Source organism: Carcharhinus amblyrhynchos, chromosome 24 (assembly GCF_965287045.1).
Source record: "Carcharhinus amblyrhynchos chromosome 24, sCarAmb.v2.hapA, whole genome shotgun sequence".
In the NCBI taxonomy this organism is placed as follows: domain Eukaryota; kingdom Metazoa; phylum Chordata; class Chondrichthyes; order Carcharhiniformes; family Carcharhinidae; genus Carcharhinus; species Carcharhinus amblyrhynchos.
In genome coordinates this window covers 19741137-19768616 of record NC_137347.1, presented here as the reverse complement: position 1 = coordinate 19768616, position 27480 = coordinate 19741137, and the positions used below count along the sequence as shown (strand labels likewise).

The window sequence follows — 27480 nt, the reverse complement described above, 5'->3', positions numbered from 1 at the left end:
CTGGAGTACTGTGTGCAGTTCTGGTCACCGCATTTGCGAAAGGATATATTGGCCTTGGAGGGACTACAGAGAAGGTTCACTAGGCTGATACCAGCCTATGAGGAGAGATTGAATAGGCTGGGTCTGTACTCGTTGGAGTTTAGAAGGCTGAGGGGGGGGTCTTACAGAGACATAAGATAATGAAGGGGCTAGATAGAGTAGAGGTAGAGAGATTCTTCCCACTTAGAAAGGATAGCAGAACTAGAGGGCACAGCCTCAAAATAAGTCGGGGGGGGGGGTGCAGTTTAGATCGGAGTTGAGGAGGAACTTCTTCACTCAAAGGGTGGGGAGTCTCTGGAATTCTCTGCCCATTGAAGTGGTGGAGGCTACCTTGCTGAATATATTTAAGTCACGCGTAGATAGGTTCCTGATAGACAAGGGAATTAAGGGTTGTGAGGAGAAAGCGGGAAAGTGGAACTGATCCACTTCAGATCAGCCATGATCTTGTTGAATGGCAGAGCAGGCTTGAAGAGCTAGATGGCCTACTCCTGCTCCTATTTCTTATATTATGTTCTTAAGTGCCTTGCAGATGGTGGAAAGATTTTAGGGAGCCATCAAATGACTTATTCCCCACAGAATACCTAGCCTGCTCTTGTAGCCACAATGTACGGCTTAAGTTTGCATGTTAATAGTTGGAACTAGATGGTTAGTCTCTCTGTTGAAAGTGATAATTATCTGACATGAACGTTATTTACACCTTAATAGCTCAAACCTGAACACTGATCATTGCTTGTTGCACAGGGGAAATGGGCGCTTCATTATCTCAGAATTATGAATGGAACAGAACACTGCAATCAAAAAATGAATACCCACTTCAGGCCTTGGGATGGGGGAGATAATCATGGATTAAGAAGCTGCGGATGCTTGGACTCAGGATACTGTCCTGAGGAACTCCTGCTGCAAGATGGCGAGATGATTGATCTTCAACAACCCATGTTCTTTCGTGCTCGGTATGACTCGCGCCAATGGAATTATCTCCTCCCAATTTCAGTTTTTACTAGGTTATTGAAGAGACAGACACAGACATGAGTTGGCAAAGGCAATCACACACACCTTACCACAAAGTCAGCTCTCTTGTCCATGTTTGAGATCCAAAGCAGAAGGAGCCCAGTGGAACCCAAACTGAGTATCGTTGAACAAGTTATTGGGAAGTAATTGCCATTTGATAGCACAGTTGATAAACATCTTCCATCACTTTGTTGGTTGACAATCAGCTGACAGTGTATTATCTGGTTGGATTGAATTTATCTTTTTGTGGACAGACTGTACCTGGGCTATATCCCACATTGTAGGGTAGGTGACAATGTTGTAGCAGTAACAGTTTGGCTGTGGCACAACGAGTTTTGGGAACAACTTCAACAGATGTTGTTAGATCCCATTGCCTTTGTTATATCAGTTCTCCCAGGTGATTTGGGTCAATTAGTTGCAAGTGGGGGCAAGTAATAGTTAGATGTGAGAAGCAAAAGGAGGAGGAATAATCCATTATTTGCTTTTAAATTTTTAGTCAATTCTTTAAGTTACAAAGTTAATGTGCAGAGTGGGCAGGGCAAGCATTTAATCCATCCTCTTGCTTGCTCCAAAAAACAATTAAAGCTGAATCAAATTCTTGATCCTCACAAGAGAGATGTACAAGATCCAAGCTGACATCTGATTTTAGCCAAAAGATCTGATCATGGTTTCACCTGGCCATTGTATAGACATCTATTCACAAGCAGATCAAAACCTCTTATGCATATCCCATGGATCTCATTTCTCTAGTGCTAATTCAGAAATTTGGAATATTTTATTTTGTTTCAGCTAAATTTAAGATCGTTGACAAGTAAAAATATGAAAGGAAAATAATATCTCCAATCCAAAGATGGCAATATATTCTCAGCTTCTCTTTGGTTCAGCCTTTGACCAATTCCTGTCAGAAGACTTTGCAGATAAGCCCCATTGCTTTAGGTAAGAATAAACATTTCTGTGGACTGTAAATTCTAGAAGTAGGAAAAACTGATTTACAAAACTTCCTAAAATGTTATGCACGGCATTTGTTTCTAACTCAGGCATTTCTGCATCAAAATTACAAACACCAGTCCAAATTTTCAAACAAAATGCATCCATTATATGCAGACAAAAAGATGGTGAAATTCACTACAGGCAGGCTGAGTTGATATTTGGTTCAGTTTATATTCACAAATGGAAGACAAAAAAAGGAATACAATGCACAGTTATAGTTTTTCTGAGCCTGTTAAGTACACTAGAACCAAATGTACACACTTCATCTATCTTAAAAATTCTACCCATTGTAATAAGCTAAATCCCCAGTTATAGTAATGAATCCTTGCAAGGGTATCAAAGAGTGGCACAATAGTTAACAATGCAACCTCACAGCACCAGGGACCTGGGTTCTATTCTAGCCATGCTGACTGAATGTGGAGTTTGTGTGTGCGTGGGTTTCCTCTGGGTGCTCTGCTTTCCTCCCAAAGACCAAAGAGGTGGAGGCTAGGTGGATTAGTTATGCAAAATTGTCCCTTAGGTTAGGGGGATAAGCAGGGCCAATATGTACAGTTATGAGGATAGGTAAGATGCTCTGTCACAGAGTCAGTGCAGACACGATGGGCTGAATGACCAACTGCTGCACTGTATGGTTTCATATTCATAGAATCCCAAGTTGATTAATGGAGACACCCAGTAACTAATTAACTGGCAGAACAGGCTTGAGGGGCTGAATGGTCCACTTCAGTTTCTATTGATGTTAAACTGAATTTTAAAAATCAAGTCTACATATTCTGATACAATTCCATAAACAAAATGATTGAATCAGAGGCAGAGTGGTGGCACAATGATTAACACTACTGCCTCACAGCACCAGGTCCTGGATTTGAATCCCAGCTTGGGTCACTGTGTGGAGTCTGCATGTCCTCCCCACATCTGCTTGGGTTACCTCCAGGTGCTCCAGTTTCCACTCAGTCCGAAAGACATGCTGTTAGGTGCATTGGCTACGCTAAAGTCTCTCTCGGTGTACCTGAAAAGGAACCAGAGTGTGGCCACTGGGGGATTTCCAAAGCAACTTCATTGCAGTGTTAACTTAAGTCTGCTTGTGACACTAATAAATTAAACACCTGCACTATATCCATACAACTTTAAAGATTTATTTTGAACAATTTAAAGATATTTAAAATATCTTAAATAGAAGTTTTGACACAAGGCTTGACTACAAACAAGCCATAACTAATGCCACACAATAACGACGTGAAATGCACTCTCGTCGGCAATCTCGTCTTAGTACCATCGCTATTTAAAACTCAAATTCTAAGCTATAAATCACAAACTGCTCATCACCGCTTAAAATCATGCGTCCTGCTTTTCGCAAGATTCAATTCGTTGACGTTACTATTTGAAGCAACTTCTGCTTATTCCTTAAAGCAATCCCAGGCCTCCTTGTCAATGCGCATGTACTGGTTGAGTGGCTCAGTCCCAGCAGCTCACGTTAAACTGTACTCAAGGCTCCTAGTCAGAGCTCTGGGAGGGAGGAAGGCACAGGAATACTGCATTGGTGTAACGGGTTCAATTTGACCTTTAAAACACATTTCAGCAGATACGAGTCTATTACGATAGGTAACGTGCAATTGGGTCTCTCTTCAGAAACGTTTGTTAAATTCTGAATGCTGTGAAGTACTCACCGCTGCAGGTATAGTGACTTCAAATCCAACTATACGCTTAAATTACATTATAAAAAAATCAGGAACAACCTCAACGTGCTTTAAATGCAGCAGGAAGTTAGCGTGCAGAAAGGGCACAAACACATATTTATCTGCGGTTTCTGGCATTCTTAAGAAATCTCAACTGGAATAAAACTAATCGAGTTTCGTTCTGGAAATAGTGTGGTAGTGTGCACTGATTTAGCCCACAGATTTATTACATCACCAGAGCAAGAAAATTCTAAGTAATCTCACTTTGCCCTCAAACATCCTCTTCCTTTTGTTCAGCAAAAGTCTGAACTTGTAATGCAGCCGCCTCCCTAGGCGAGTCTGTCACACCTTGTTCGCCCAGCAGGATAAAATAACAGGTTCCAGGTTTGCGGGGAGAAGATTAAAATTAAAATGTTACCTACAAATCTAACCGTTCACCTGGGTGAGCAATTTATCCATAAACGCGGTACATTTAAAACTAAATCAAAATGGTTATTTGCTGATAAAGACAAAGAGAATAATCTACTTTCCAGACAAAAAAGGCATCGAGATTAGGCGATTAGTTAATATCAGGGAGAAAAATAACGCATGAACATTTTTTAAAAATCCGACCAGGCACATCGAATACAACAAATAACAAAACCAGCTGAAACCTCCCCCCAGTAAAATTTATTTCGGAAATGAGCCCTGGCGTGAAAATAAAAACACTCGGAACTGTCACATGAATAAGAAAAAGGGCGTCATGAATTTAGGGAAGAATTATGCCCAAACAAAACCGAGAATCAAAACCCTCCAGGACTTGACAGCATCTTTCTCTTTCTATTTTCAACTTGGAGGCATCTGAACAATTAATACTGGATTTGTGCCACTTACGACAACAAAAACAACCTTCTCAGCGATTAATTAACACCTCGGGAGTAGATGAAAAGGAACAAAAAAAGAGATTTAAAAAATGTACAGTTATGGCAGATATATGCCAGTGCTGCTGCGAATGTGAACATGCAAAAAGGTGAATTTCCATTTCTGTGTCTGTGAGCGTCTTGAAGGGATGCCGTGTTGGGAGGTACGCCTCGAGGAAGCGGTTGTTCCAAGGGGAAAGCTGTTCATTACCTTTGTACCGCTCCAAGACGTCCTCATAGGCCTGAACATACTCCTTCTCCTCGGCGAAGGTGGTTGGTATCTGACCCGGCACATAGCCGGCCATGGTGGCAGCGTTCCGGCCGCAATCGTGGCCGCCTCCCCGGTACCAGAGATCGGCCGGCCGCTCTCTCTCTCTGTCTCTCCTCGCCCACACGGAGTTAACCGGAGTTTCCCGGGCTCACTCCAACCAGCCTTGCAGGATGTGAGTGGAGCTTGCAGCTGACTCCCAAGTGAGCTTTTTCCCGGGGATGAGTCTCCGCCCCGCCGATTCCCAGCTTCTTTTTTTTCACATTTATTTTTGCTGATGAATGGTTTAGTCCCCCCTCCCCCGCCGCCGGCGAATTGTTTGGCAGCGCCGCCCGGAGTCTGACTCACTCTCTCTCTGTGTCTGTCGCGCACAGGCCAACCACATTCCCTAGGAGCTGGGGAATCAGAGCGCCGCCTCTGGCCTCGCGCCGGCCCAGCGGCTGCGCACAGCACCCTCCCCGCCCGCGCGAGCAACCGTCAACTGCCGGGGCTGGAGTGAAGGGGAGGCTGGGGGGAAGCAACTACGATAATGTCAGGTGAGATTATGGAAGGATCAACCGCCAAAGTGAGATTCTGCAGAGATCAACCAATTACATCACTGCCAAAGTGAGATTATCCCAAGATCAACCAATTACATCCCTGCCAAAGTGAGATTTCTGCAGAGATCAACCAGTTATATCATCATCAAAGTGAGATTCTGCGGAGATTAACCAATTACATCGCTGATGAAGTTCGGTTATGGAAAGATCAACCAATTGCATCACTGCCAGGTGAGATTCTGCAGAGATCAATCCATCACATTGCTGCCAGGCATCATTATGGAGATTTATGGTGGCACAGTGGTACAGTGGCTAGCACTCATAGCGCCAGAGACCCGGGTTCGATTCCTGACTTGGGTCACTGTCTGTGCGGAGTCTGCATGTTCTCCCCACTCTGCTTTGGTTTCCTCACTTTTCTCCCACATGGAGTACTGTGTATAGTTTTGGTCCCCTTATTTGAGGAAGGATATAGTGACACTGGAGTCCATTCAGAGGAGGTTCACTTGATTGATTCCAGAGATGAGGGGATTGCCTTAATAAGAGAGATTGAGCAGTTTAGACCAATACTTTCTAGAGTTTAGAAGAATGAGAGGAGATATAATTGAAGTATATAAGATGATAAAAGATATTAACAAGAGTAGCTGTGGAGTAGATGCTTCCTCTTGTGGGGCAATCTAGAACAAAAGATCATAGTTTTAGGAAAAGGGGAGCAGGTTTAAAACAGATGAGGAGAAACCATTTCTCTCAAAGGGCAGTAAATCTATGGAATTCATTACCCCAGAGTGCAGTGGATGTTGGGACATTGAGTAAATTTGAGGGGGGGGAACAGACAAATTTTTAATTAGTTATGGGTCGAAGGATAGTGGAGAACAGACAGGAAAGTGGAGTTGAAGCTGAGACAATGGCAGAGCAGGTTCAAGGGGCTGAATTGCATACTCCTGCTTTTGGTTCTTTTTAAAAATTAAATAAGCCTTCAATTTAAGATAGAGATGAGGAGAAATTTCCTCCAAAAATGTCATTAGTCTATGGAATTATCTTCCCCAGAGAACAGTAGAGACTGGGTCATTGACTGTTTTTAAGGTTGAGTTGAATAATTCTTGACTGACAAGGAAGTCAAAGATGAAGAGGCCACAATCTGATCACCCATGATTTTAGCAAATAGTGGAGCAGGCTCAAACAGTCAATGTCCTACCCCTGCTCCTAATTTGTATGTTTGTGGGTGTGATTATAGAGATATCAACCATTCACATCACTAGAAAATTAGAATATGGTAGGATCAACTAATCACATCATTGTCAGGTAAGATTATCATGAAATGTTTCAATTGCGTCACTGCCAGGTGAAATTACAGAGAGATCAACACATCACATCACTGACAAGTGATACTATGGGGCGATCAACCAATCTCATCATTGGAAAGTGAGGTTATGAGGGTGGGAGTGGGGGTCAAGCTATCACTTCACTGCAGGATGAAATTCTGGTGAGTTCAATGCATCTCATTGTCATATGAGATTATGGGGAGATCAACCAATAGTATCTCTCTGAAGTGAGATCATGGGAAGATCATCTGATCTCATCACTGGCAGATGAATTCATGAGGAGCTGAGCCAACTATATCACTGCTAGGTACAATTATGGAGAGATCAACCCATCACATTACTGCAGTTGAGTTTATGGGGAGACTAACCAATCGCATCACTCTAAAGTGAGATTATGGGGAGGTCAAACAGTCTCATCACAGCTAAATGAAACACCAACCTTCTACACTTGCCATGTAAGATTGTGTAAAGGCCAAAAATCATAATAGTACATAGAATATGCATTTGGGTTTAGAAAGATAACCACTGATGTGTTTGAAGTTATCCATGGTGATTGGCTCCACAGGGGCTAGGGTGCATCGTGGACAATGATAACGACATTATGATTTAATGTTAAACATTACCTTCCTTTTTAATAGTTTATTTGTTTTATTAGTTAAAAGGGGGAGTTTTTTGTTTGTTTTTCTGTTCGGTGATGCTGGAGCTGAACTAGAATCTCTTTGTTAGTTTATTTTGAAAAAAAAACTTTCAGAAAAGTTTATTTAGACTCTCCAGCACAAAAACACCATTTGGCCCTATTGATCTGTGTTTATACTCTAATTATGTAATCCTACACTGCCCTGTCCCCAATACACTATTCCTTTCATTCTCAAACCACTCTTTAATTACATCAATGCTAGCTGCTTCAATACTGCAGGAAAGGATGCCCCAATGTGCAGTACTTTGGTGAGACTATGCAGACATTATGACAACAGATGAACGGACAGTGTGCAACAATCGTCAGGTAGGAGTGTTCCCTTCCAGTCAGGGAACACTTCAGTATTTAGCCTCCGATTTTCGGGTCAGTGTTCTCCAAGACAGCCTTCAAGACACGCAACAACACAATGTTCACCAGATAAATCTCTGGCTTGGCAGGATTGTCTTGTGAAGAGAGATTGTGGAAACTGGACCTACGTTAGAAAAATGAGAGGTGATCTTATTGAAGTGGACAAAATTCTTACAGTGCTCAACAGGGTAGATACAGGAAGAATATTTCCCCTGGCAAGGGGTTCTAAAATGAGGGAACACAGTCTCAGAAGAAGTGGTAGACCAATTAGAACTAGGATAATGAATTTTTGGAATTCTTTAACCCAGAAGGCTGTGGAGATTCAGTCAGTGGAGGTGATCTTGAGCCTACACTTGCCGTTCGTGCAAATGCCGGCAGAGGCTCAAGATCCAGAAGTTGCAGTTCTCACCAGCAACTTTATGATTTTGGATCTTCCCCATTGCCTACTGGGTGACATGAACCTGTTTTCCATGCACTTGCATAGATTTTAATATAATTAATCTGCACCTTTGCTGGATATTGATCTCCCCACCAAGCGACATGATGTCACATCAATGTGGTTTACAACAGGTTCACCTAGAAGTGAACCTGTCGTGGGGATCTCCCTGGGAGCACAAAGGGAGATATAGATCCCAAGGTGGGGAGGGACATGGCCAGACAGTGGTGGGGGGGCTTCATTTAGATGTATTAGTGGCTGGGAATTTACAGAGGAGCTGGGGATGCCAGCGATGGCCGTTACAGGAACGGGGACTAGTGGAGGTGGGTGCTGACTCAGACAGGTGGTGGGGGAAGGGGAGTGGGGAGAAGGGGTTGATGATCACGTGGGAAGGAAGTGATTTTTGGGTATTGGGTAGAAAGATGCCGACCTCAATCGGGGAATCCCTGTGGAGGGTGGGAAGGAGTAGCCTCTGGGACCTTCATGATGGGTTGGGGGTGATTGGAGTACCCTTTAAAGATGGCATCCTGATTTCTGTACAGCCATGTTTTGGCAACATGTTGAGGCTTTACCCACCTGTGTGACTTTGTGAAACATGCGGCTTTGCATTTTTTTTGGCAGATTGTCATGAGACCAGGAGACTAAACCACCCTATTTCTCTAAAGAGAAACACACCGGTTTTCTCGCTGAAAACAGCACTCAACCATTGTTTGGTAAGACCCAGCCCAAAGAGAGGTTGATGGATTTCTAGATACCACTGACATCAAAGGATAAAGGAAGAGTGCAGGAGTATGAGGTAGAAGATCAGCCATGATGCAGTTAAATTTCAGAGCAGGTCAGGGGGCTGAATGACCTACTCCTACTCCAATGTTCCTATTTTTCCCTATATCTTCCAAAAAGTAAGGATTTTATTTCTCCTTATTCCTACTACCAAAATGAATCAGAATTGAATTTCATTCGTCATTTATTTGCCCATTCAACAGGCATATTTAAGTCTTCCTCTATTCCACACAATTAACTATCTTACAAGTTAGTAAAATCTGCAAACTTTGGTCCAATGCCCCCAATTTATGGGCCAACATTATTTATATAAATGCTGATCAAAGGTTGCCCCAGCACAGATCACATTTCCCTTTTTTTGCCAATCTAAAAGGCTTCCTTCACTTCCACCCCATATTTTCTGTTTTGTACTCATCTTTCAATCCATTCTGTCATCCGATCTCTCACTTCGCATGCCCTGACCTCTGCAGTGAGTTTCTTATGTAACACCTTAACAAAGGGCTTCTGAAAGTCGATGTTTACAAAATCCACTGCATTGTCCTTCTCTAGTCTTTTTGTTATTTCTGCAGAGCATCTGAAAGAGGTTGGTTTAATGTGACCTTCCCTTTTGAAAACTAAGCTGATTTTTTTCATTATATACATCTAGTTGTGTTGTTGTCTGATTGTTAAACAAAGATTCTAGTATTTTTCCAACTATTGATGTTAAACTAAGTAGTCGGTATTCCCTGGGTTAGTTTTACTTTCTTTAAAGACAGCAATTACAGTTTTGGTTTGCAGGTTTGCTGACACTTTTCTTTTTTTCATATACAGATATTTGTGTCACTGTTGCTTCATCCTTGGTTCCTTTAGATATCCATGGATGCAATCTATCTGATTCCAGATTATTCTCCTTAAATTTGACGTGTTTGTTTATTACCACCTTTCTTATCTTAACTGTTGTAATTAAACCCCTTGACTTCTGCTGCTATCATTTCCACTTTAGTAACTTTTTTGGTGAAAACTGAGACAAAGGCCCCGAGTTGTAATTGGAGTGGTGTTGGGTTGGGAGACCTGGGGGAAGTTGCACTGTGTCATCGAGTCATAGGGTTTTATAAGAACATAAGAAATAGGAGCAGGAGTAGGCCATCTAGCCCTTCGAGCCTGCCCCGCCATTCAATAAGATCATGGCTGATCTGTCGTGGCTCAGTTCCACATTCCCGCCCTCTCCCCATAACCCTTAATCCCCTTGCTTATCAAAAACCCATCAACTTGCGTCTTAAAAATATTTAGCGAGGCAGCTTCCACCACCTCAACGGGCAGAGAATTCCAGAGATTCACCACCCTTTGAGTGAAGAAGTTCCTCCTCAACTCCGTTCTAAACCGCCCCCCCGTTTATCTTGAGGCTGTGCCCCCTAGTCCTACTGTCCTTTCTGATCGGGAAGAGTCTCTCCACCTCTATCCTATCCATCCCATTCATCATCTTATATGTCTCAATGAGATCTCCCCTCATTCTTCTAAACTCTAACGAGTACAAGCCTAGTTTATTCAGCCTCTCCTCATAATTCAACCCCCTCAACTCCGGTATCAGCCTAGTAAACCTCCTCTGCACACCCTCCAGGGCCAAAATATCCTTGCGTAAGTACGGCGACCAAAACTGCACACAGTACTCCAGCTGCGGCCTTTACAGCACAGAAAGAGGCCCTTCGGCTCAGTGTGTCTGCACTAGCCACCAAGCACCTATCTATTATAATCCCATTCTCCAGTTCTTAGTCCATAGCCTTCTATGCTGTGGTGCTCATCTAAATGCTTCTTAAATGTTGTGAGGGTTCTGATCTCTACAATCCTTTCAGGCAGCAAGTTTCAAACTTCCACCACTCTTTGGGTGAAAGAGATTTTACTCAAATTCCCTCTTAAATCACCTGCATCTTACCTTAAATCTATGCCTCCTGGTTATTGATCCCTCTGCTAAGGGGAAAAGTTTCTTTCAACCAGCCTAGCTATGTCCCTTCTAATTTTGTACCCTTCAATCTGGTGCTCCCTCAGCCTTCTCTGTTCTAAGGACAACAGACTAGCCAGCCTTTCTTCTTAGCTGAAATGCTCCAGCCCAAGGAATGGTGAGTCTCCTCTGCATCTTTCTAGTGCAATCACATCCTTCCTATAGTGTGGTGACCAGAACTACATACAGTTCTCTGGCTATGGCCAAACAAGGCTTTTATTTAGCTCCATCATAACCTTCCTGCTCTTCTATTCTATGTCTTGACTAATAAAGGCACATATATCATATGCTTTCTTAATCATCTTATCTACCTATCCTGCTGTCTTCAGGGATCTTTGGACATGCACCCCTCTGGTCCTTCATACCTCCTAGTGCCCTACCATTCATTGTTTATGCCCTTGCAGATAATCCTCCCAAAATGTGACACCTTAGATTTTGTGGTATTTCATAAGGTTACATCTCGGTTTGGCATTGAAGCTGTGATAATGGGCATGATGTGGACACAAATGAGCAATTTCAACTGCAGCCCTTAAAGGGTCAATTCAAAGATGAAATTTGGAGGAGTTAGTTGCAGTAAGGTGAGAGAGAGAAGTGTTGTAATGGATTCTGAATGGCCAAGGGCTGTATCAAACTTTAATGGCACAGCACTTAATACACTGCTGGGTGCAGTGACAAAAAGAGAGAGATTCTGGCCCAGCAATGAGAAGAAACTGACTACTGCAACCGAACGCAGCATGTCTGGAAGCAATGTGTCACATTCAGTATTAATGGCAGGAAGAGCTTTAATATATTAACCAGACTAAGAAAGGTGAGTACAGAGTTGCACTTTCACCCCTATCCTGTTGTGCATTCCACTTCCCCCACACTCCTTGCTAAGACACATAACTGGTCACCGTTCAAGTGCACACATCCAATTATTTCTAAGCACTTCCTCATGCCTCCATCTACTCATCTATGACTGCAACTTACCCTGATCTTTATGCAGTTTGATATCTGTCCCCAGTAGTCACCTGCACCAAATTCACTGCATCCATGAAAACATGCCACTACAGTCAATAATAGGTCTGTTTAATCCCCATTGCAGGTTAAGCAAGCAGAGAATGCAAGAAATGGGCAGAGGACCAAAGGTGGTGCTTCACAGCTTGATCAGTTGACAGGGTTCAGAGGAAGAAGTGAAATATGTGCTTCGGCATCCCTAACCAGTGGGGAGGAAGAGACAGGGACATTACAGGCATCTGGTGATAGAATTAAATATCAATAATTTTCATGTCATATAATACTTGGTCATATTGACTTCATTTCAGCAGCGAGTGAAATATTATCATTTTCATAACATTGCAACATTTTTATCTTGCAATACTAATTCGTATCTTTTCTGTCTGACAGGGTCCTCAAGTGTACAGCTGCAATTGGTGGAGCTTGCAAATGGCGAATACTCAGAAGAACCCATTCTTTGCATGGTATCAAAGAATTCATATTTCATATGCCCCAGTGTAGATACATGCATCCCAGGTCCAGTTAAGTAGTTAGATGGATTTTCACTTGGTGACTCGTCATTCAGAAGTGAGCAAGAGCAGAGACTGCAATCCTCTCCAAGCTCTGCTCAGATGCTGAATACTGGGGCCATTGACAAATGGGATATACCATTTCGATGGCAAGAAAGCTGCAAAGGTACTGATAGTTCTTCCACACAAACTGTTCATGCTTGCAGAGAGAATGGAGAAATATCATAGGAAGAATTTATGTGTTTTCTTACAGCTTGTGAACAAAATGTTTCACATGTATGGTGTGTGCATTTTCTATCCCTGAGTGAATGTCCCAATTTAAATAATTCCAGCAGCCAGCTTTTTTGTGAGATTTAAAATTAAAAAACAATTATTATTCCACACTTGCTCTGGAGGTTTCAAAATACATACATATATACCTCACAGACATTATCACTCACAGGAAGGTTAGATACAATTGAAGAAAAAATTACAAAGTATACTTGTCTCAGGTTCTCTTTCATGGCAGGCCTGTAGTTTTTTTAGATGAGTTGATGCTTTTTGTTGAAGTGATCATCTTATAAATAGAGGATTCTCCCCTACCTGAAAGATTTGACATCATTTGCATTCAACAGTGTTCATTTGTACTCAATCTGATATTAACACATTCACTGATCTCAGTTGTGCTCAAGAGCAATCATTTAGTTATCAATTAACATCAGTTGCACTCAAAACCAACCATTTAACATTATATGGACCACAACTGACATCAATGTAATCAACTGCCCCAAACCACAGCATTCAAACATTTGCAATTAGCAACATCACTTAAGCATTTGAACAGCAGAAATGATTGTAGAATGTATTTTACATATTTATGAATTTTAGTAGCATCAAACATCATAAAACTGAGCTACTTTAGAAAAAGGTATCTTTATGTTTTGCTTCATAATCTATAATATGTGCAGTACAACCCTGCCCACTGCCCATATGCACCCTATCCTTCCCGGAGCCAATCCCACCTACCCCCTCCCCTCCCCTCCCCACAAAACCCCCATATTTCAGATGTTCTCTCCACAACAGAGTAATTTTCTTCCCACCACCCTGCCAAACAATTTTTGTCCCACCTAGCAATTTTATTCCACAACCTCTCCTCCTCTTCTGCCCCTTAAACTCCCCAGAACAATTTTCTTCCACTACCCCAAAAAAATTTTACAAAACTTTTCAGGTAGGGTGACATAAGGCAGCATTAGGTCATATGATGAAAAACTTGGTCAAGGAAGTTAAATGGGATTTTAAAAATCAGGGAAAATAACAGACACCCTCCCCCCAAACTGCAGGGTTTCTCCTCCTCTTCTCCATTCTCTAATATTATTTATGTAATTAATGTCCTTGCATTTTTCAATACAGGTTGCTGAATGCATTCATGGCTTTGAGTACATTGCATAGCTTTGAGCATGCTCGAAAGTTTTCAGCGCGCATGGATATAGCTTTGAGTGCACTTGTTGGCTTTGAGTGCACTATCAAATTTGATATTAAATTCATTCCAAATTATATTTACTAGTGTCAAATTGTAATTGAGAGGATTGAGTAGATAGCATGTTCGGTGAATTGGTCACACCGCAAGTAAAAGTTATTGAGGGAGATAGGGAATGGGTGACTACCAGACAGAGGAAGAGTACGAAGGAGTGCAGGTGTCCCCTGTGGTCATCTCCCTCCAAAACAGATATACCATTTTACAGACTGTTGGGGGAGATGGCTCACCAGGGGAAGGTGGCATCAGCAAGGTTCATGGCACCGTGGCTGACTCTGCCTTAGAGGAGGACAGGAAAAAGAGTGACAGAACTATAGTGATAAGGGGACTCAATTGTAAGGGGAATGGACAGACATTTCTGCAGACACAAACGAGACTCCAGGATGTTATGTTACCTCCCTGGTGCAAGGGTCAAAGATGTCTTGGAGTGGCTGTAGGGCATCCTGAAGGGACAGGGTGAACAGTCAGCTGCTGTGGTGCATTAAACGCACCAACAATATAGGTAAAAAATGGAATCAGCTCCTACAAGCTGAATTTAGGCAGTTTAAGAGTTAAACTAAAAAGTAGGACCTGAAAGGTAGTAATCTCAGGATTCTTACCAATGCCACATGCTAGTCAGAGTAGAAATGTCAGGATAGTTAAGATTAATATGTGGCTTGAGGGAGGGATTCAAATTCCTGGGATTTTGGAACCGGTTCTGAGGGAGATGGGATCAGTACACATCAGTCGGTCTGCACCTGAGCAGAACTGGAACCAATGTCCAAGGGAGGGTGTTTACTAGTGCTGTTGGGGAGGGTTTAAATTAATGTCGGCAAGGGAATGGGAACTGATGCAGGAAGTCAGAGGGAAATAAATTGGGGACAGAAGCAAAAGGCAGTAAGGGGAAAAGTGGAAGGCAGAGAAATCAAAAACAAAAATCAAAAATGGACCACAGTACAGAGTACGGCCATTGTAGAGAACTCAAAGAATGGGTCCAGTAAGCCTAAGAGAAATAAAATGCAGAGAGAGTGTACAAAACATGACAGGACAGATGGTCTGAGCTATATTTGCTTTAACACAAGGAGTATGGCAGCTAAGGTAATGAACTTAAAGCTTGGATTACTACATGGAACTACGATGTTGTGGTAATTGAGTAGGCTTGGATGAAAGAAGGGCAGGACTGGCATCTTAGCATTCCAGGATTTAGATGCTTCAGGCAAGATAGAAAGGATGACAAAAGAAGTGGGGGTGTTGCTTTACTGTTTATGTAGAATGTAAAAGTTATACAGAGGGAGGATACCTTGTGAGATCGTGCAGTGAGGCCATATGGATAGGATTCAGGAAAGGTGTGGTGCAATCACACTGTTGGGGTTGTACTACAGACCTCCCAACAGCCAGCGCAAAGTGAAGGAACTGATATGTCAGCAGATTATGGGAAGATGCAAAAACAACAGGGTTATTGTAATGGCAATTTTAACCTCCCCAATATAAACTGGGATTCCTTTAGTGCCAGGGGCTTGGGCAAGGCAGAATTTGTTCAGTGTGTCCAAGAGAGCTTCTGAGGCAATATGTAGATAGTCCAACTCAAGAAGGGGCTACCTAGATTTGGTTCTGGGAATTGAGCCCAGATAGGTGATTGATGTGTCTATTGGAGCTGGTCTATCACTGTCCATTTTAGGAACAATGATCATAATTTTATAAGTTTCAAGACACTTATGGAAAAGGATAAAAGTAGCCCCAGAGTGGAAGTACTGGGGGGAGGTTAACTATGACAGTATAAGGCAGGAGCTAGGGAATGTAGACTTGGGTGGCTGTTTGAGGATAAATCTATATCCATTGTTAACAATTCAGGACAAGTATTTCCCGGTAAAAATGAAGGATAAAGATGGCAAGATTCAGAACCCTGAGCGACAAGGGAGATTGTGAGAAGAAGGAGGCATACATAAATTTCAGAAAATTGAAAACAGATAAGGCTCTTAAGGAATACAAAGATAGTAGGAAAGAGCTTAAACAGGGACTTAGGAGGCAAAAAGGGGCCATGAAATGTCCTTGGCAGGCAGGATTAAGGAGAATTCCAAGGCTTTTTATGTGTATATATGGAGTATAAGGAGGAAGAGGGTAGCTTAGGAACGGGTAGGTCCACTCAAGCACAGTGGAGAGAATTTGTGTGTGGAGCCAGATGAGGTGGGTGAGGTCCTTAATGAGTACTTTGCATCAATACTCACAAAGGAGAAGGAAATGGTGGATGGTTAGGGTAAAAAAGGGGGTGGCATCAACAAGTTGGGCCAAAGGGTCTGTTTCCATGCTGTAAACTTCTATGACTCTAGGGTGAGTGCAGAAAGGAGGATGTTGACATTCTAGGACATGTTGAGATAAAAAGAGAAGAGGTATTAGATGTTTGAAAACATTAAGGTGGACAAGTCCCTAATGCCAGATAGGGTCTATCCCAGAATACTGAGAGAGGTGCGGGAAGAAATTTCTTTGGCCAAAATTGTTGTATCCTCTTTAGCAATGGTTGAGGTACCAGAAGATTGGAGAGTAGCTAACATTATTCTTCTGTTTAAGAAGGGCAGAAAAAACAATGCAGGGAATTACAGACCGTGAGCCTTACATCAGTGGTGGGGAAATTATTGGAGAAGATTCTTAGGGACAGGATGTAACTCACATCTGGAAAAGAATACGCTTATTAGTGACAGACAGCATGGTTTTGTGAAGGGGAGGTCGTGTTTCACAAACTTGATTGAATTCTTTGAGGAAGTGACAAGAAAAACTGACCAGGGCAGGGCAGTGGATATTGTATACATGGACTTTAGTAAAGCCTTCAATAAGATTTGTTATGGCAGGCTGATACAGAAGGTGAAGTCATATGGGGTCCAAGGTGAGCTGGTAAGATGGATACAAATCTGGTTTGTGCAGAGAAAGCAGAGAGTAGCAGTGGAAGGGTACTTTTTTAACTGGAGATCTGTGACAAGCAGTGTCCAAACGGAACAGTGCTGGGGCCTGTGTTGTTTGTAATATGTATAAATGATTTGGAGGAAAATGTAGGTGGTCTGATTAGCAAGTCTGCAGATGATACAAAAATTGGGAGGGTATTGGATAGTGAGGAGGATTGTCGAAGGATATAAATCAGCTGGAGACCTAGGCCGAAAGATGGCAGATGGAATTTAACCCGGATAAATGCGTGGTGATGCAATTTGGAAGGTTTAGTGCAGAAGGAAGGTATACAGTATACAGAGGGATCTAGATGCGCAGATCCACAGTGCCCTGATCGTGGCAACTCAGATGGACAAGGTGATCAAGAAGGCATATGGATAGGAATTGGAAAATCATGTTGCAGCTGTATAGGACTTTGGTTAGGCTGCGTTTGGAGATTTTGGTCACCAGACTATTGGAAGGCTGTTGATGCATTGGAAAGGGTGCAGAAGAGATTTACCAGGATGTTGCCTGGTTTGGAGGATATGGGCAATGAAGAAAAGTTGAACAAACTTGGATTGTTTTCGTTGGAGCATCAGAGGAACCTGATAGAGGTTTACAAAATTATGACAGGCTTGGATAGAGTGGATAGTCAGTTTTTTCCCAGGGTCAAAGGGTCAATTACCCAAAGGCATAAGTTGAAAGTGAGAGGGGAAAAGTTTAAAAGAGGTGTAAGGGGCAAGTTTTTTACACAGAGGGTGGTGAATGCCTGGAACATGCTGCCGGAGGAGGTAGTGGAAGCAGATTCTATAATGTTCAAGAACCATCTGGATAGATACATGACTAGACAAAGAATAAATGGATATGGACATGTGGAGGCGAGAAAATATTGGAGACACCTGTGTCGGCACAGACTTGGTGGGCTGAAGAGCCTGTTCCTGTGCTGTTTTGTTCTTTGCTTTTTGAGTACACATGAAAGCAAAAATGTTAAAATTTTCAGGTGGGGTCAGTAAGTCATGAATTTTCTTGTAGTTGAATTTCCAGGAAATTGGTTTTCAGGTGAACTTGAAGTTGGAATAGTTTGGGGTGAGTTCTTTTCCCATTTTTAAGGTATTACTGCTTATTATGTTGATTGCATAGTTGAATTGCAGCTGGTTAGATGGTTTTCTGAGGGTCTCTCTGGACAGGATTTTACTGGTTCGCCCTGCCCATCGATGAGCGGAACAAGCTGGTAAAATCATGCGAGAGGTGGGAAATCAGGATCGCATCTGATTTCTTAGCTCTTGTGATCTTACCAGAACCGGATTTCAGACTTGGTCAGCCTCTCGCCTATTTCCGGTGAGAGACTGAATAAATTATTTAAATTTATTTAAATGTTTATTTACATGTTATTAGCGAGCCCGGTGCTCAATGATCCAGACTCACTTGCCTTTATGGCCTTGTCAGAAGCAGTTCTCTCCGGTGACGAAAACACCTGCTCCCAGTGAACTGGGAGCAGTCATGTTGCCCTTGCCAGTAGAACCAGAGGCCATTGAGGTTGAAGACAAGGGATTGCTCCGGGCATTGCCAGCCTGGAACCTTGGCAATGTCCACTGGCACCGTAGCACTGTCTACTAGGCATTTTGGAGCAGTGCTAGGGAGTGGGGCCTATGGGGGCAGGGGCTTTGATGGATATGGGGTGGGGCATGAAAGGGGCACGGCCTATGGAGGACGGGGCCAGGCCAAGGTTGCCCGATTAGGCGGGAGGGAGTCTGCTGCCAGTCTGCAGCTCCAAGCGGGGGCGGGGCAGTCTGCTGCCACTCTGCAGCTCCAATTGATTGGGGAGGGGCGGGAGGGGGTGCGTGCTGCCACTCTGCAGCTCCAATTGGTGGAGGCAGTAAGAGGGAGACGGGGACCCACTTCCACGTTGCAGTTTCGGTCAGTGGTGGGGAGGGGAGAGGGGCCCCACTTCCACTCTGCACCTCCAATCAGTGGGGTGAGGGTGGGGGCCACTGCCGCTCTGCTTCAGATCAGTGGGGATGGGAGGGGTGGCAGTTGGGGTTACATTTTTGGATAATTTGGGGTTCGTGATTGACTGCAGGCCCCAATTGTGGGAGGGGCGGGTATTGGTTCAGACCGGCTCCAGCAGCAGAAGCCTGACAGTTCTCTCTCTTCTGTCAGCCTCTGCTATTGTACATGTTAAGACACAGAGGTCTGCACATGCACAATAGCTCCCTTTGCTGCTGGCTCATGAATTCAGCACCACCCAATTCCTATACTAGCTAGAAACTGTCTAATCCATCTTTTCATGTACTATGTGCACAAGATTTGGCGTAAAAATTCGCCCAAAAAACGGAATTGCAACTCTCCCATTTCCATGCTAGCTGGACACTTAGAATTTTTCTCATAAAGTTCCATGTCTCTGCAGAGTGGACTCTTACTGTTTTAAAAATAGACACTAACATAGCAGATTCGCCCAACTGTTACCTGTCCAAAGTCTTTTTCCAAATAAGTTGGATAGTCAGGTTAATAAACATTTGTCATTTAAACTGTATTAATTCTGGATTTGGATGAGGAACCATCATAATACAATGAGAGTTTCATAGGGATCCATTCACATTCGCCCCGTACACATTGAGTTTTGATGTGCCTTTTGTCTATGGTGAACCAGAAAGATTTGTTGGCTGGAATGCTATGGTCCTTTTATTGGCATTCTATCCTTAAACAAAGAGAGGTTTGAATTTCTCAGATGGCTGTGAAGGCCCATATTTATAAAGTAATTTGTTTGAGCTTCAGGACTGTCTGGAGTTGATACTGCTAAAGGTCACATGATAGGCAGTGGCCATTTTAAGAATCTGTTTTTGTTCAAAATGTTAAAGGAATGTCTAAAAATTCATAATGTACTGAACACCTCCTGTACACCTCCATTGCATGAGGATTATATGGTGAAGCAAAAGAAAAATGTACACAGAATTCATTTCTTTGTACATACTCAAATTTTCACACATAGTAATCTGGTACTGATACAGTTGCTCTGTCACATTTCCTTTCCTTAAAAATCTCCACTTGTATGTTATCTGTGAACATTTATATCGGTACACATGGATTTGGAAATGAGTATTCTATCAGATAAGATTCTCAATTCAGTTAGCAATAGGAGAAAGTTCAGAATCCATGCGGGCTCCTAGAGAGGAATCAGGTTTCACCAGGCTGTTTTCTGTTTTGAAGCTTGTAATATGTAAGTTATTCTGACTGCTAGGATGTCTGCAAAGCTCTTAACCATTTCATGGCTGGTTCCACAGTCAGGAGTTTAGTAATGTTGATTCTGATCCACTGAGGATTTGTAATTTTAGGGTAATGGTGTTCTGTATATTGTTTTTGGACTCCTGTGAGGTGTTCTGTCCCTGCATCTTATCATCAGTTGCCTTGAAAATCAAACTGTTTGCGTTCAGATGGATTTATATTTTGAACCCAAGGATTTTGTGGAGAAATCTATGTTTGATGCACTTGGATGTCCCTTGTGGCTTTCACACATGCAGTTTGCCTTAAAAAGTATTGATTTTGTCTTTTCTGTTATTCTGGGGATGCATTTGTCTTCAATATACCCCATGTCCTTTGGGACATCACTGCCCACAGGTGGTAGGCCAGGTTCTGCTGCACTGCATTGTGGCTTTTTGACTGCGTAAGGGGCCTCCCTTGCTGTCAGTCTGCTGGTTTAGGAATTTCTCCAACCCCATTTAAATCCTGAAGGAAGGTCATGCTAACTAGATCTTTGATTCAGTCCTTTCTTTCTTTTTAAATTTCACAGGCACTTCATTGGCCTCTTTAAACTCTACTGGCTTGTTTGGGATTCTTTAGCTTGTAGGAACTCTATCCTGACCTCTTTTTACCTCAGTAGGCCCTTTGCTGGCCTTCAGAAAGTCTTCTGGTTTGTCCTCTACTTCCCTAATCTTTAATGTCTATATTGCCCGCTGCAAAATGTTAGGATCTTCTTCAGCTCCCTGCAACTGAAGAGCACTTTTCTGGTTCATTTCGGTTTCCCCAGTTTCCATGGGCTGTATTTGTCACAGGTCGTGGTACCCCACCATGTTTCCCAGCAATAGATCCACCACCCCTATATAGGTGTGATTGGCATAACCTTGACTGTCACACTGATGACCCACTTGCTCGTTATTGTAAATGAGAATTGTTCTCAATGACATACTTGGCTAAATAAGGTTAAAATGTTTAAAAATGGTCCCTAGGTGAATCTTTACTAGGGGAACCTTTAAACATATGCGAATAAGCCCTTTTTACTGGTCCTTCGGTGTATGTCCTGTTTTTAGGCAGCAAATTAGCAACCCTCACTACAAGCAAAGCTTGAAAGCATATTGTAGGTGGGATTTTACGGCTTCACTTGCCCCAAAACCATAAAATCCCATCCAAGGTCAATAGACCTTTCCATTGCCCACCCCGGCCCACTTTGATTCCCGTGGCAGGCGGGACGGTAAATTTCCGGCCTGTATCTCTGGAAATTGTCATTTCTTTTCTTGGAGATTGTGAGAAGTCTTGGTAGGTACTTTGTCCTATCCCATCCCATACTTAATACTTAATACTTTCAAAGCTACTTGTTGCACTGGGAGAAGCGGCATGGTTTGGCTGATATACTCACCAGGTTCTTTCTTTTTAATGTTGGGAACTGACCTTCTAGCCCTCCTTACTCTCCTTTCCTCTGAAGTCTATTATGTTCCATCCATTTCCTTTTTATCTCTCTCTTGCTCTAAGAGTTACTCGATCCAAATTGTTTTGATTTAGAGGTTTATGAGTTAAGTCGTGGCATCAACCTCTTTGTGGATACCTGCATCTCTGACTTTGGAAACCATTTTTTCCTCTATATGAATTTTAGGCTATATAAGAGATAGTTTTTAAACTCCACCCACAGTACTATTTGTTTTAATTAGCTGTAGTCAATTTTTAGGACTCAGACCCACCAGTCAAAAGTTAATTGTTTAATTCTCTAGAATTCCAGGAAGATCTGTGTGAGTTTTTTTTATAGGGGTACTGGTATTGTTGGTGTGCCTCCAGTGTATGTTCATAGACATTGAGAATAACAGCCTTTGTCTGTTCATAACTGGCAGACATTGCAGCAGGTGATGTAGAATAAACTTCATGGGCCTTACGTACTAGCTGACCTTGTATCAAGAGAACCCAACAATAGTCAGTGTAATATAGCTACCAGTTTCTTGAAGGACGTAAAGAAAGTTTCCACATTCTGCTCTTCAAACTTGGAGACAAATGGGAAAAATTCTAACAAATCAAAAATTGTTTCTGGGCTAAGGGCATTTAAATTACCACTAGGAAATGTCAAGTTCTCTCTACCTGCTGTAATCTGTCTCAGTTCCTCACCTGTAAAGATCAAGCTTATCAAGCTAGAAAATTTCATGTCTCTTCAAAGATTTTCTTTCTTCTTTTTCCTTCTGGAATTCTAACTCTATCCTCTGCTCTTCTGGCAAATTTCAGCTAGGATAACCTGGGTTGTTTTGGGTTCTGTTTCTTCTATCTGTTATGAATGTGGAGTGAGGACGAGATGCTCCGACATGGATGGAATTCTCCCAAAAAAACTCGTAAGTGTTGAATTCACGAGAAAACTGGAATAATTCACGCAGATTTTTTCAGTGAGAGTCCAGACTTGAATCTCCTACACACTGTGCATTACAAAGGCCACCAGCGTGAATATTATTAAATTTCAGGGAGTGGGGCCTATCCATGCTGGACAGGCTGAAATCAGTGTGCTGAACAGACTACATGTGCTTGATGCGCCGCCAATCTGTCAGTGCTGGGATTGGCACGTGCACAGTTGCCCCGCAATGATGGCCTCCGGATTGCTGGTCAACTCGATTGCTGGCCACAATGGGGGCCCTCCCCCCACCATGGTCCGATCGCTGGTCTGACCATTCCTGGGCCCAGCTCCCACCTCCCCCTTCCAACATGCCGTCATCTCCAGCCTCCCCACTGATCCCCACCCCCTGACAGTAACCCCCTCTCACAGTGCCGACCACTCCAGCAGGCCCACCACCCGCGACTGACTCCCAGCTTGTTCTGATCGCTGCCCTCCCTCCTTCCTCTACCAATCACTATGTAGAGTGGCAGCAGGACCCCCAATCCCCAACAATCGCTCCCTAGGTCCCATCCCCATCAGGCCCTGCCTTCTAGTCTCCACCCCAATATGTCCTACCCCCTTGGCACTGCCTCATGCCTGACATAGGCAGTGCCAGGGAAGACAGGCTGGCACTACCAGAGTGCCAATGCCCCGGGGGCACTCCCCACCGCCCAACCCACTGGGAAGCCTGAGTTGCCCCACTGTCATTCCAGCGGGGTCAGGCCAGTGAGGAGCTAGTGTCATCCCGCTGGAGTGAAATACTCTGGCGGGGTGGGGTTGCAAGCGGGTCTGGAGCCTTCAGTCCCAGGTCTGCTGATCGTGTTTAAATTATATTACAATGACCATGTAAATAGTCTTTGCACCTCCCTGCCGATTTCCAACATGGAGCAGACGCCACCATAAATCCAATGCTGGGCGACACAAGCAAGCGCTTGCACAAACCCTGTGAATCAGCTGACGTGAGAATCTCACAACCCACTGTGCTAAAAAATTAGCACAGTGGGATGGGAGATTCATGGCTAGTACCTTTACAGCCTTGGATCGCCACACTTTTGTATAGTAAATCACACGTGCTTAGCTATGGCCTTCAGCTATTCCATGTTTAGGATATTAGTTTTTGCCCAGTTTAAGTCCTCTTGCAAAATGCTTTTGCATTGAAAAGAGCCAGTTTGTTTTTTATTGTTAGTTCTCACAAAGGTTACTGCTGTAAACCCTTTGCTTTTTGTTTCAAGCCTTTGACTATTTTACTTCTCCCCTCTACTTCCAATTCCTTTAAAGTCAGCTTTGGCTCATTTGCAATGGATTTATTCTGGACTACAGCACCCAATTTGTCATGGAAGGAATTTATGTGTTTTCTTATTGCCGGTGAACAATATGTTTTGCATGTGAGGTTTGTGTATTTTCTTACCCGCAGGGCGACTGTCCCAATTTAATAATTCCAGCAGCAAATTTTAGCCATGAGTTATAAAAATAAAGGAGGTTATTTATTATCCCACACTAGCCTGGAAGAATTAAAGAAAAACACAATGTCTCACTCACTCACCTCACACACACACAATCACTCACACAAAGATTAAATACAGATGAATAAAATAGACAAGTCTGGCCTCCCCGTGGCATTTCTCTTAGTGGTGGAAGCTGTTACGCTGTTGGCTGGTGGAAGATCTTATCGCGGCTGCTATCAATGGGATTTCCCATTGATTCCATCTCAAGCCGCCAGGAAACACACAGCCAGTGTGTGCCATCAGCGGCAGGACCAGAACATCCCACTGGCATGAAGAACCAGAAGGTTACAACTAATATGATTACAAAGTATAATTCTCTCAGTCTCTCTTTTTGGCAAACCTGCAAGCAGATTTCCAGCATCTGCAGTATTTTGCTTCTGCTTTCAAAAAATGTATCCTTTATCTGGTAGAAAATATTCTTTAAGTCTGCTCACGTTCCAGAGATGTTACAGAGCTTGCACTGCTGCAGGATGATAGCATTATGGCAATATTGCTGGAATCTGATGCACACTCACTTAACCCTTTTCTTGTTGCACACCAGCTTCCCTTTTGCCAAAAGTATTGCCTTGTGGTTTACCAATACGTTTGGTTGATCTATGGTGCCCAGATTGCAACATGTATACAGCCAATAATACCCTGCCACGGAAAGCCAGCCAGAGAGGTAAACCTGAATGCCCATTCTTTCTGATTGGTGCCATCATAACTAAAATTGATATAATGGCCATCCCTGGAAAACAATCTATCCAGACTTGCCTTTATGGGATATGGGCAGGAAAGTGCAGATGAGGCAGGAGATCAACCGTGATTGTACTGAAATCAGGCTCGCTTGGCCCCATAGTCTGCTCCTCAATAACCCATTACCTAAATGGTAAAAGATTGCAGAGCTCTGAAGTGTAGAGGGATCTGGGTATTCAGTACATAAATCACAAAAGACTAGTATAGCAGGTAGTTAGGAAAGCTAATACAATGTTACTGTTTATTGCGAGGGGAATTGATTACAAAAGAAGGGAGATTATGGACTCGATCTTTCTGTCCTGCTGCACTGGTCAATTAGCATAACGGGGCACAAAAGTTGAGCAGAAGGCTAAAAAGGTGAATCGTGCCTGGTGTCAGGCCATTCGCAATCCTCACAGACCAAATTTGACAATGTATTCAGCCTCGTGCCCGGGAAGGGTGCAAGGCTTATTTAAATCTGATTATGAGCCTGAGACATAATAGTCCGAGCTCACTTAACTTTCCGACCTCGCTGGTGGAAGTCCTCACTGGCAAGGATAACAGATGGTCCACATCGCCCTGCCTCTCACCATGACTGCACAAAACATGCCCTCCTGCTTTAAAATGGCAAAGTATGGAAAGATCTGGACAGAAAAGCTGCCTGTTACTCTAGGTAGAAACACACCAGTTTTCACTGAGAACCTGACACTTGCAATGGGATCTCCAATTGCAACGGGATCTTGATCAATTGGGCCAATGGGCTGACGAATGGCAGATGGAGTTTAATTTAGACAAATGTGAGGTGATGCATTTTGGTAGATTGAAGTAGGACAGGACTTACTCAGTTAATGGTAGGGCACTGGGGAAAGTTACTGAACAAAGAGATCTAGGGATACATGTTCGTAGCTCCTTGAAAGTGGAGTCACAGGTGGACAGAGTGGTGAAGAAGGCATTGGCATGCTTAGTTTCATCGGTCAGAATATTGAATAGAGGAGTTGGGACTTCTTGTTAAAAGTTGTACAAGACATTGGTAAGGCCACACGTGGAATACTGTGTGCAATTCTGGTCACCCTTTTATAGAAAGGATATTATTAAACTAGAAAGAGTGCAGAAAAGATTTACTAGGATGCTACCAGGACTTGATGGATTGAGTTATAAGGAGAGGCTGAATAGACTGGGACTTTTTCTCTGGAGTGTAGAAGGCTGAGGGGTGACCTTATAGGGATTTATAAAATAATGAGGGGCATAGACAAGGTAGATAGTCAATTTCTTTTCCCAAAGATAGGGGAGTCTAAAACTAGAGGGCATAGGTTTAAGGGGAGAGGGGAGAGGTACGGAAGTGTTCAGAGGGGCAATTTTTTCACACAGAGGGTGGTGAGTGTCTGGAACAAGCTGCCAGAGGTAGTAGTAGAGGCAGGTGCAATTTTATCTTTTAAAAAGCATTCAGATAGTTACATGGGTAAGATGGGTATAGAGTGATATTGGCCAAATGCGGGCAATTGGGATTAGCTTAGGGGTTTTAAAAAAAAGGGTGACATGGACAAGTTGGGCCGAACGGCCTGCTTCCATACTGTAAACATCTATGACTTTGCCATTTTTTTGGGAAAATTCCTATCTCACGTGAGAGAAGGATGAGTGCGAGGTTAAGAGAGAGGGGTGACTTTGTGTGTCACAGAGTGGTGAGTGTGTGTGAGAAAACGGGTGTGTGCATATGTGTGTGAGGGCAAGAGAGATGCATGTCTCCAATATTAGAATTAGCTGTCCAGTATCATTCCTCCCATTAAAAATGATAACGGGTAAGTTTATATATTTCTAATCAGAGGATTTTGTAATTTTTCCCAGATTAATATATGCACGGACATAGCTAGAAAACACTTGTTTACATTTGATTTCTGTATGTGCACCTGTTTCATTGCAAAAAAGGGTGTCAACATTATGAGAATGCTTGGGGGTCCACAATGCTCTTGGGAGGTCACCTAAGGGTTCCACAGCTTGAAGTTTGCATCTTTTAAGGAAATATGCAAATGAATTGGAACCAGTTCAGGGAATGTTTACCAAACTAATCCAGGAAAGGATAGATTGTCTTACGAGGAAAGATCGGATAGATTAGGGTTGTATCTGCTAGAGTTTAAAGGACTAAAAGGCAACTTCATCAAAACGTTTATAATTCTGAGAGTGTTGACAGGGCGGATGTGGAGATGATTTCTTTTGTTGGAGAATCTAGAACTAGGGCTCACTGTTTGAAAGTAAGGGGGTCACATATTTAAAGTTGAGACAAGAGGAAATATTTTCTGTCAGAGGGTTGTGAGTTTCTGGTACTCTTCTTCAAAAGACAGTGGGAGCAAAGTCTGTTAATATTGTTAAGGCAAAGCTAGATAGATTCTCGATTAACAAGGGGGTGAAAGGTTATCGGGGGTGGGGGGATGGAGTAGAGGGTGGTAGGCAGGAATGTGGATTGAGGTTATAATCAGATCAGCCGTGATCTTATTGAATGATGGAGCAGACTGGAGGAGCCAACTGGCCTACTCACGCTCCTAATTCATTTGTTCCTATTTCTTATGTGCAATTCTGACCTGGAAATTCTGTTTCCAGCACGCCTTGGAATGATCCAGAAGCCCCACGAAGGTGGTACTGGTAATGAATGGATGCCAAGCCCAGCAAAGAACAGATCTTCTTTCAGCAGGCAGTATTGTCTGCCTGAGTTAGCAAAGAAAGCTGCTAGAAGCAGTTATTTTCTGAGAGTTCTAAGAAGCTGAGCCT

The 27480-nt window shown here is 43.0% G+C and overlaps 1 protein-coding gene across 11 annotated transcripts in view; it reads right to left on the bottom strand.

The window, feature by feature from the left end:
* Nucleotides 1-27480, bottom strand: part of macf1a (microtubule actin crosslinking factor 1a) — a 562465-nt gene that overhangs the window by 487392 nt on the left and 47593 nt on the right. For 2 of the 11 annotated variants that reach the window (XM_080211400.1, XM_080211406.1), the window contains exon 1: nt 4824-5114. The exons of the other annotated variants lie outside the window; for them this stretch is intronic. In XM_080211400.1, the coding sequence (XP_080067526.1) occupies nt 4824-4917 (94 nt within the window). In that variant the 5' untranslated portion in view covers nt 4918-5114. Of the gene's footprint in view, nt 1-4823; nt 5115-27480 lie in introns of those variants that run through there. 11 annotated transcript variants of the gene reach the window in all.